We start from the raw sequence: 11481 nt of genomic DNA, 5'->3' as shown, positions 1-11481 counted from the left end.
TGGTCAAACCCATGTTGACCACATGGTTGAACACATTGGCCTGAATCTCATCAGAGATACAGTAATGGCTCTCCTTCTTGCTCTTCCTCTTCATCATTTTCCTCCTCCTCCTACTCCTCCTCTTACTCTCACTCCTCTGCCTCTCTGATCATCTCTCACTTCAATGTTGCCATAAATTGTTCTCCAAACCAGGAGCTACATTTTTGAATTAAAATTGCACAACAGCTTTGGAAATGGAAGTTTTGCCATTTGAATAGCAGTGTGTTCTGTCTGAAAACAAGGAGGTTTTGGCATTGATAAAGTGTGCATAGAAGGGAGGATGGTGTTTAGTGTTTTGTAGAAAGTGTGGGTAACAATTGCCTCAGGAGAGAAAATATTGCTTGTGATGTCGACAAAGTGCTCTGGCCTAACCCAGCCCAAAGACAAGAAGAAGCACATTGATGTAATTTTGACTCCTTTGATTTTTGTCCCTTTTACAGTACTGTAGTAGTGTATACTGCAGTAGGCCTACAGTGCATTGTAGGCTGTATAATGTACGATAAACAAGTTGTATGGCCCTGAACATTGTGCTTTCTATTTGCTACACTAACAGTACTGACTGCTCAATAGATTTTGACTGGTTGCAGGTTCATATCAACAAAGAACAAGAGAGAGTTGGGAGTAGTGAGATGCAAGGTACAGTACTATAGGGGTACAAGAAGGAGAAAGAACCAACACAAATTAGCGCAAAGCAGAGTAGTAATTTCTGATACATTTGTATAGCTACTATGAGAGAACATGTTTTCATTCATCAAAAGACAATGATAGATAAATATGAAATTTGTTTTGAGATAAAAAAAAAATGTACTTCTCCTTGAGAACTATATGTTTTGAACAATGTGTTTTCAATTTTTTGTGTGTATTGTTTACTGACTGCTTGAAAGTGTGCATCATTTTGACCACTTTGTTTGTGTGGTCAGTGTTTGATTTTAAGCACAGGTAAAACTGTTTTGAGGCGAAAGTTTCATTTTGCAAGAGGATTCAGAGGTTTTGTAAATAGTGCTTGAAGATGAGGTTTTGTGTTTAGAGTTTAGAGAAAATTTGTGACTGTTTCAAGAAATGTGTTTAAAAAATTGTAAAAAAAACTGTAACTTCACTGGAATAACTTTTATTCATTTAGCTAATTGTTTCCCTGTCTACCTCTTAGCATTCTTACCGTAATTTTTTTTAAAATAACTTTGTATTAGCCCAATGATCGTTCACAGTTCATAGATCAGTCTTAGGACATGAGGAGAGAAAGTCTGAGGAGAGAAAACAAGCGTTTATCTATTTAGGTAAGTAGGGTATATGTTTGTCTAGGGTAGAAATTGCTGTCAAGATTGCTCACCAGGCGTCTGAAGTTGTTAATGGAAGAAAATCAATGCAATGATGTCTGCAAAAGATTTCCCCATACCTTTTTTTTAGGCTGGTGTTACAGAATGAACCAGACCTGATCCCAAGGACAGGAGAAAGAAACGAGATTCCATAAATCTAGTATCAGCAGCTGTTGTAAACACTCTCCAAATCTACCAGTATAGGTGAAGCAAACAGGTTTCTTGAGAGCCCCTTGTCATGTGAGATATGAGACAGCATGTGTATGTGCCAAATAAGATAAAAACCAAACCAATTTACAGAAGTCACATTCCTGCACTCTTTATTCTATATGTAAAGTAGTATTTACTGCTACACTAGGTCTCTATTACTAGCAGCTTGATTGTTTTCTCCTTTGTACGTCACTTAGGATAATTAGCTAAATGACTAAATGTAAATGTAATTTGTGTGTAGAGATATATCTGCCCCTTTTATCTAAATGTATGGTGAGTATCATCTAATGTAGAAAGTGAAAGTGGCAAAATCTTGTTTTGAGCATGAGATGAATTGAAACACGTGTTGCCAGGCAAGTTGACGAAGAACTCTGGATGCTACGATGCGAAATGTGAAATTACGCAAAACAGAGTGACCGTATGTTGTTGCCTGCATTTAATTTCAGGTGTGAAATCAGTGACCGCGAGCCCTTTGCACAGGATATAGTTCACCTTGATCTCTCTGGTACAGTGACATATAGAACTGTTTGGGTGGCTTAGGTCCCTATCCGTTACCAAGATCGAAGCAGAAACTAATACATGTTTTCATCAGGCTATTAATACATTTAACAAATAGAAACAAACAGAGTACACTGTTACGGTCGAAGCTATGCGTCGTGACAGAGCGGCTCCTTTAACGCCCCTTTCAATGCCTTGTTTATCGTTCCTCGGTTGCCACCCTGGTGCGCGTGTCGCTGTCCTCCGCCAATTCCGATCTGTAGAGCGTCTGACCGCCGGTGGGCGAGTCGGGGTGTGTCTGCGAGCTTGGGAGCGTGCGTTTCAGCCAGCGAGGCAAAGGCGTCTCCCTACTGAATGATAATATGCAGCATACTCGAAAACTGACACTTTTTCGACAGTAACCTGGCACTTGATTATCGGTTTGGCAAGACAGCGTTGGAAACATGAAGAAACACCAGAGCCCGGCCAAGCTACCGGTTGAAGTCAGAGTGCCAGACGGTGATGCTACTGTGCAACAACTCAACGAGCTATTGTCAAACGGCAGCGGATTTTACAGTTTACCAGCACAACATTTCAACGAGGTGTTTCCCCGGATTTACATTGGCAACGCGTAAGTTTCTATCTTTTATCTATGTTTCGGGAACACTATTGAGACATTTACTTCCGAACACCAACAATACTGGGTTGATGACACAGACAGGTAGGCGATTACTTCATCGTTTTAGCAACGCATCACAGCCTACCTTACAATTCCCCCTCAATAGCTGTACGGGTGATTCACGACGTCCAGATTGCCAACCAATCCATTCAGAAATCCCAGGTTTATCATCTACAACTCACCCTAAAGTAGGTAACGCGCACACAATGCATAATACATAACCCAAAGACCACAGTGTTAATAGTAACCTTTTGCATTACAACACTAGCAGGATGGTATTACATTACATGATTTAAATGCATATCACAGGATTTTGAACTAGGATTATTAAAGTGTCACAATTTAAGCTAATATTGTAGAACGTGTGTTAAACACACCGTAATGGAATAATAACTAAAAGATTATTTCGCCAACATGGTTACGGTTACATTGCGCCGAGAAAGAATCGATATGAAGACTTGTTTTTTCCTGAATGTAACGGCAACCATGCTTTATTATCGCCACCATCTCAATGTTATCTCATGGAGATCACTCATCTCTCCACTCGTGCCGTCCCTCAACAATCACGTGTTCTTTTATGCTAAATAATTTCTGAAGAGAAGAGATAAACTGTTCAGCTTCTTAGAAACAAGCATGACCGAAACACGAGGAATTAGTGGCTGATTAGTCTGGAGATACACGATAATAAAAGGAGTGCATCTTCTTACTACAGAAGAACAAAGGGTTACACACGAAAGCTTAAGGTGTTATTTTGCTCACCTGTCTGATTAACGGATGCTTAATTTCTTCACCAAGTTTTATTTGGGTATAATATTTAGACACATGTTATTTCTAAGTAGGCGAATAAATGAATGTATACACTATATTACAACACAAAGTCAGAGAGAGAGAGAGAGAGAGAAAAATAGAGAGAGAGATGCAGGTGGATACCTATAGGCTATTGTCCTACGTGAGTCAGAAATGTGCAGATTATTTTATTCTTGTACAACCCTTGTACTTGTAAACCTTTGGGCTTGGAACTTTAATACTTGGAACAATACTTGCTTGACCAGACAATGTTAATAAGCTGTACTTCTGTGTGATCTGATAGGTTAAACTAGCTCACGCTTATTCTCTCTAGTATGTGCAGGGTGTTTGTCTTGGTTGGGTAGTCAGCAGCTTCCCCGTCTACTGTTTGAGTCTGACTTGTGGCGGTTATAGTGACAGAGTGGGGTGTAACGGTCTTCTGGAAGTTTCTCTGTTGTGTCCCGTGCACTGCTTGTCTACTCTGTGGCAGCTGAGCATGAAGAAGGGCAGCAGTACAAACCCATTACCTCTGTTAGAACAGCTAAAGCAATCTGCATCGGGTACGGTGCCAACTGACAAGTTTACAGCAAGTTCTGAAGCTGGTCTCTAAACCTAGAGGAGTGCAAGCCATATTAACTGCAATATAAGAAGGGCTTTAAGTGTATCAGGAGTGTGAAGTCATCTCATGTTGGTATAAGCTATTTTGTAAGATGAACACCTGGAGCTAAACAAAATTTGTAAATAGAATGTTAGATTCAGGTTATGTCAGGGGGTCTACAGAGAGGGGGATATATGAAAGATAATTTCATATTTGTAAAGGTTAGGTTTGTATAGATTAGGTTTCTATGTAACATCAATATTTGTAAATGACTTACTCACATACTAACAGTTTACCAAACATTTGATAGTTTCCCAAAAATGAGATGCATTGCCACACTGCTTGCATAATTATTTAGTTTTTTTTCTTTGACATTTTTGTCCAAAATTAAGTCATTATAAGGTTAACACTACTGTAGGTTTATTGTAATGTATATTATGTGTAAGCACAATTGAGAGTCAGTTCACCAGGTCAAATTCCTTGTTTGTTCAAACTTACTTGGCCAATAAAATCTGATTCTGATTCTTGTAGTTACATGGCTATAAATGTTATAATCAAATTTGATTATTTTTGTGGAATTGTCCCAAAACTACAAAGAAAGAGGGGACAAAATATAAATCTAAACTATTGGACAAAAATGCCAGTCGAAACTGATAATAATGAGCATTTATACTGCACTATACACTTCCTACATTATAAAACCCAGTCCAGATCCATTTATTGCTTTTCATTGGAATGCATATTGTTTTGTCCAATGTAACCCACTATACTGGGAAGGTATCTACCGTCTCATTTTCTACTGGTTATAAAACCCATGATCTGGCCATCTTGCTCTACCTCTTGAGCTAGAGGAACCCAGTGGGTTTTTATGTGTACATTTCCGACGAAGGAAGATGTCTTGTGCTTGAGTGTTCTGTAGTGAAGTACATTCTGTACAGTAAAAGTAACAGAGCTTGTTAAGAAAAAAAGACTAAACTGCACTTACAGTATAGAAATAGCTTCCATACAGATATTAGCCAGCGTTTTTAGTCCCTGATGGAGTGGCTGCACTTTAAGGCGATGGGCAGCTCTTTGTTGCCTGCACGCCTCTGCTCTCTTTGTGGGGATTATATTAATAATGGATGGGCATGGACGGCAGCTAGCAGAGCTCTGAGAGCAGTACAGTCCAGGTGAGCAGAGCTGCTAAGAATTACCCCCCCCACCCCCTCCCACACACACACACACACACACACACAAACTCACACTCACAAGCCACCCACATTCACTTGGCCTATAGAGCTCTAGGCAAAGAAACAACTTGGAGTAGCCCCTGTAGACACAGACACTGAGCATTTATAGAAATACACATGCACACAGACACCTACATACACTGACACGTTTCCACAGCCAGTGGGTGTTCATGGAAAAATATTGCTCCAGTCTACCAGGGCTTTGCATTTGAGTCATCTACTCAGGTGTGCATGCGTACACAGACGGTAAGTTATGGGTTCCAGGGAGCAGATCAGAGTCCATGTTCAGAGTACCGGAGCACGGCTCCATCAGTGCAGAGAAGCCTTGGGGGCTAGGAGACATGGAGACAGATGGGCAGCCGCATCTTACGGTCATAAAGCAAAATGGTGGCAGACTCGATCTTCATCTTAGCCAGCCGGTGTGAAGGGGGGGAGGGGGAGCCTCCGGATCTCCATCCCCAGGGATCCATGAAGAGGTCACAGAGTCCTGCCTGTGGAGCTTGTTATTTATATAAAAGGCAAAGGAGCATGGAAGTTTTTTTTTCTCTTTTGATCAGGAAGACTCAGATGTTTGCCAGTTTGTTTAATGAGCCACAGCTACCGCCATGCAGAAACTATGCTGGTGTGTTTGCCCGTTAAGGCATTGTTTGGGTTGTGCTCACCCAAATGTTTGGCTCTTGTACATCCAATGGTTTGTAATATAGACACTGTGTAAAACACTTATTTTTTATCATGGATTGGAATTGGAGGTAAAAGGGAAGGGAGGAGAGAGAGGGATAGAGAGAGTGAGCAGGGGATGGATATTAACGGGTAAAGACTGCAGGTATTGGATAGCAGTAGGATTATGGGACTTTCCAGTCCCCCGCCCATCTCTCTCTCTCTATGGGCACCTAGCCCTGTTTCAGGCACAATGTGGGGCGCCTATAGGCCTCTGTTTGCCTCGATGCAATGGCCAAGATCTCACTGGTGTATGGCGTATGCACGCTGCTTTGGGCCAAGTCTCCCTCCCTGATGCCCTCTAAAACAGATAGTTATTTCTGACATCTGATAATCCTTCCATAGTTTGCAACCACAATCAGGACTTTTAGTTGGTTGGATCTTCTTCATTGTGTCCACAGGCCCCATCAGCATAATATAATATTGGAGACTTGTTCCTACAATCAGCCAAGGTTTTCAACCATTTAAATGGCTTGGCACTTTGCATGAGAACTCATAACCACGGTCTGGGGTTTAACAGCAGGGAGGCTTTTCGCCTTCCATCACTCTGACCTCAACACTTAAATAAATCTGCCATTGTGATTTCTTGAGCTATTTTTGCTTAACCCAGAAATTCCCTGACTGATAACACTGAGTCTTTATTGCGAGGAACCTCACTGTCTCATATTTTCCCCTTTGTCTCTTGTCTTAGGTTTGTGGCCAAGAATGTGATACGTTTGCAGAAGCTAGGGGTGACGCACATCCTCAACACAGCAGAGGGCTTCTCTTTCATGCATGTGAATACCAATGCAGAGTTCTATGCAGGTACCGACATCACCTACCATGGCATCAAGGCCAACGACACAGAGCGATTTGACCTCAGTGCCTTCTTTGAGGAGGGGGCAGAGTTTATCGACAAGGCCCTGTCTGGTAAAGGTACGTTTATAAGGGCTTTGCTCTCTATTGGTTTCTCCATATTAGATTAAATAATAATTCACTGAACTTTGGAATCATCACCTTACTTGTTCCTACACTTGAAAACACAAATGGAACCTTATGCTTCTTATCAGGGAACAACTTAAACAGCATAAGGAATTCTTTATTATCTCTAAGCTTCTTGGCAAACTAACATTGTATAATGAAATCAATGTGGGGTTGGTGGACTTTTTAGGCCTTGCTAATGCAGGAGAGCAGACCGAAAGATATCTCTGTGGAATTTGTATTAATGTTACAGGCTCCGCTGCTTGATGTTCCTGTTTATGTGTATTGATTTTGTTGATAATGGCTAGGGTGACGTACCCACTTTTACCCAGAAAATGTCTTGTAGATATGTGTACAAGTGGGTCATGATTTAATCAGTAGTGATCAGTCAGCACGGATTTGAGCATTGCTTTTAGCTTATCAAGTTTTAAACATGAGGCTTTTGAATCTTAGAAATCAGATTTCACAGCGCAAAGTAAGAAAATTCCATATATAGCTACTAGGAATAACAAAATATAACTAGAAAATGCATTTCCTGAAGGAAATACCAGTGCATGAAATGCAAAAGTTAGGAAAGGAAGAAGAAAAGAAAGAAGAGTGAAAGAAGGAAATAAGAAAGGAAAGAAGAGTGGGAGAAGGAAAGAAGAAAGGAAAGAAGAGTGAAGAAAGGAGAGAAGAGAGGATGAAGGAAAGAAGAGTGAAAGAAGGAAAGAAGAAAAGAAATAAGAGTGAAGAAAGGAAAGAAGAGTGGAAGAAGAAAAGAAACAAGAGTGAAGAAAGGAAAGAAGAGTGAAAGAAGGAAATAATAGTTGAAGAAGGAAAGAAGAAAGGAAAGAAGAGTGAAAGAAGGAAAGAAGAAAGGAGAGTGAACAAAGGAATGAAAAGTGAAAGAAGGAAAGAAGAGTGGAAGAAGGAAAGAAGAAAGGAAAGAAGAGTGGAAGAAGGAAAGAAGAGTGGAAGAGAAAAAGAGAGTGAAAATATTGAAAAAAGGAGATAAAAATGGAGTGAAGAAGAGAGATTGAGTGTGAGAGAAAGTAGACTGAGAGGGATAGAGAGAAAGATGGAGAGATGGAGAGAAAAAAAAGTAGAGAATGGAAGGTGTCTTAATGTTCCTAGTTACAGTTAAATTGAGTGGGACAGAGAAGAGGTTCCTTTGATTTGGTGCAGCTGTCAGTGAAGCACAGGTGCAAGCCAGTTTAAAGACCCTATTATGATGTCATAATGGCCCAATGTAAGTCAATGGGGAAATTTAGATTCGTTTTTATTTAATATCTTAAAAAGTATAAAGTTTAGAAAAGTGAAAAATACATAGCATAAGTGTCCTTTACAAGACCTACGCGACAAAGTTTGAATTAAGTTTCTACGTTAAGCGGTTCGGGCTGAATTAATCGCAGAAAAAGGTAACAAGAATAAGAAGAAGAAGAAGCCTAGGAATAACAATACAGGGCATTTCATGCACTGTAATAATAAACACATGTTATAGGGACAAAGAAAAAGGCCCTTTCTGCTACTTAACACACCATATGTGAATCGGAGTGGACTCTGAGTCATCACACCAGCTTTTATAGCATACAAACTGTGTTTGAGGAACAGGTTGTGCCACATTCCTTCATGAATAAGTGTTTTTCCCCTCTTTAAGTCATGCCAAAATAGTTTCCTTCTTTTTTCTAATGATGACACATTTCTGGAATGACTTGAAACCCAAAACAATCATAGTCCCGTGGTTGAAGAATGTTAAACATTATAAACACAGGTAGTGTTTTCATTCCAATACCATAAATAGATTCCTAACTGGGGAAATCTTAACCACAGAGCTGTGACACTGTGGTCATGGCGATAAAGTTTATGAGAAAGGTAATAACCCAAGAGTGAGAAGCTTTATTGAACAATGATAACAATGTTGCGCAAGCCTCTAAATACTTTCCTCAGTATGTTGAGATATTTATCTTTTTACACCTCTTCCATATGGAATGATTTTGTGAAGTGCCGTTTCCAAAGTAGTATTAAGAGTGTCTATGTAAAGTGTATAGCAGAAGTGTATTTTTGCCAGGAATGAAGCACAAGTATATTGTGCACTCTGGGAATACCCCTGAGGTTGTTTAGCAGTTGACAAATGCCCTGGACTGGAATGCCTCCCAAGACAGTAATCTTGGACTCGACTCAAGAACATACTTTCAAATCTTTCACCTCTAGTGCCATGTCTAATTGGTGCCCTCAGCCTGATGTTTTATGGCATGGATTTTATGCCATCTCTGACACAGAAGTGCAATTATAAAGCATCTTAATTCTCTGCCAATTTGGCAGTGCTACTCGTTACACTGTAAATCAGCTGGCTGTTTCTGTTGAGGGAGGACATTGATCGTCCATGGGGGAATAGGCTGGAGAGCACGAAAGCGAGAAAACTTTGGGGAGAATATTTGCTGTCGCTTTGCAACCAGGGCGATGTTTCAGAAGTGACATTTGTGACAAGGCATGCTTGAGGGAGGGTTAGGGTGTCGGCCTTGCAGCTTGCTGACAGAATGCAGACGAGCGAAAAAGGGAGTGGCAGCTGTCTGAGGCTACTCCACCGCTGTGGCTCTGAATTCCTAACGCATCCGACAAGCAGATTAGTGGATACACTCCGCTCTGCATTGATCTGTAGGGAAGAGGAAGGGTTATTTAAAATTGTGAAAAGGTCATCGCTATGGCATAAGCAGCATCCCTCTGCTAACAAAGTTGATCAAGCTACAGTACAGTGCTAGAGCTACACTCCTGTGAGGTAGAAGAGAGAGGGGGATAGTAAGGTAGTAAAAGAGAAGGATGTAGTGAGAGAGCGAGAGATAGAGAGAGAGAGGTAGAGAGAGATCAGGTTTCAGATGCATTGCTGATCCTGCAGAACCAGCACGATAGAAGTTGGCAAGGTGAATTCCTCCAGGGGCGTGAGCAGGTCGATAATGAATGTGTGTAGAAGAGGCAGAGGGAAGCCGGGAGGGTGGGGGCTTCTGGCTGGCACCAGTACTCTGTGGGGCGTAGGGCTGGTGAGAATGTGGGTTGACTTTGCCTGTCTGCTTCAGAGGTCAGCTCCACGTTGGCTTTGTCCAAGGCTGCTTTGCCAGGCCCAGATTGAACAGACATGGCATATGTTTCACCGCCCCCTTCTCCTTTTCCCTTCCTTTTCCTTCTCCATCCCCCTCTTACCACTGTACACCTGTCTCTGACCTACTCACACTCAGATCCATACTGTGCTATTCTATGTTCCTACCCTACTAGTGGAAACAATCAATATCTGCCTCACCAAGGCAGCTATAGCTGGATTTCTGGATTTGATCCATATGTGCTAAATACCAGAAATAGAGATGCTGATAGATAAATCATTATTGGACTGTCTGCAATTGTGTTTAGCAGGTTGTTTATAATATGATGTATGTATTAAATGATGAAACATTAACAGGCAGAGTAATTGGAGATAAGTGTGGTGTAAATCTCAACTTGTGTCTCAAAAGGCACTAACAACAAAGCTAGGGGGTAATTCTGCATCACACTTGGCTGTTTTACGTTAATCTTTCTCTCTCTCACAGGGAAAATATACGTTCACTGCCGAGAAGGCTATAGCCGCTCTCCCACCACTGTCATCGCGTACCTCATGCTCCGCCACAAGATGGACGTGAGGGTTGCCGTGGCGACCGTGCGTCACAAACGAGAGATCGGGCCCAATGATGGGTTCCTCCGCCAGCTGTGCGAACTCAATGAGAAGCTGGCCAAGGAGGGCAAACTCAAGACCAAATGAGAGGAGGATGCCACCCCCTCCTGGGGCTTCCCCAGTTCTGCCTGTGAACTACCACTGGGCTGATTGGGGACTTAAATCTGCTCCAGGCCAGCTGCATATTGATTAATTCACACAAAAAACACACACACACACAACTCATGTATAATTATACAGGTACTTACATACCACACACACATACGGTTTACCAACTTTATATAATCCCGGAAACATTTAATCACCATTACAACTCATCACCAAGCCGGTGTGGTAGGGTGGGTGTATGTAAGTTTCCGTGAAGGAGGGGGAAGCAGGTTTCTAATTTTTCCATCACTCTCTGCTTTGGTCATGATTACTTCCCCCTTCTTGTATCTCACCTCACAGAAAAACCTCCACAGGTACAGAATAGTGTTCACCACGGTCACTGTTCCACCTGTTAAGCATTCCTGTGATCACAGTTTAGTATGTGTCGCATTGTCCAATTTTGGAGCTTGAGGGCCCAGACACCTCTAGAAACCTAGATGATAGCACAATCATTCCATAGTTTCCCACTGCCGTTCCCTACCTTGTATGTGTACGGAGGGTCACAATGTTAAGGCACCTAACAAAACAGGAGTGTCTTTTGACTTCCTTAAACAGAGCACCAAGATTTTCCATCATGTCACACAGGGTCAGTGCTGTTTTGGGGTTAGATTGAAGACTCGAAACCACTTGAGAAAAATAATTTCTCT

The 11481-nt window shown here is 41.5% G+C and overlaps 1 protein-coding gene across 1 annotated transcript; it reads left to right on the top strand.

The window, feature by feature from the left end:
- Positions 1 to 2503: 2503 nt before the first annotated feature.
- dusp3a (dual specificity phosphatase 3a) lies at positions 2504 to 10774 on the top strand (the record flags this gene model as incomplete). Its single annotated transcript, XM_080835934.1, has 3 exons — positions 2504 to 2670; positions 6740 to 6963; positions 10566 to 10774. 3 exons carry the CDS (start codon positions 2504 to 2506, stop codon positions 10772 to 10774), a joined length of 600 nt encoding a protein of 199 aa, XP_080692060.1.
- Positions 10775 to 11481: the final 707 nt, after the last annotated feature.

Source organism: Sprattus sprattus (assembly GCF_963457725.1).
Source record: "Sprattus sprattus genome assembly, chromosome: 3".
Lineage (NCBI taxonomy): Eukaryota > Metazoa > Chordata > Actinopteri > Clupeiformes > Clupeidae > Sprattus > Sprattus sprattus.
Note: the sequence above shows the minus strand (reverse complement) of the source record. Positions and strands in the feature narration are given on the sequence as shown.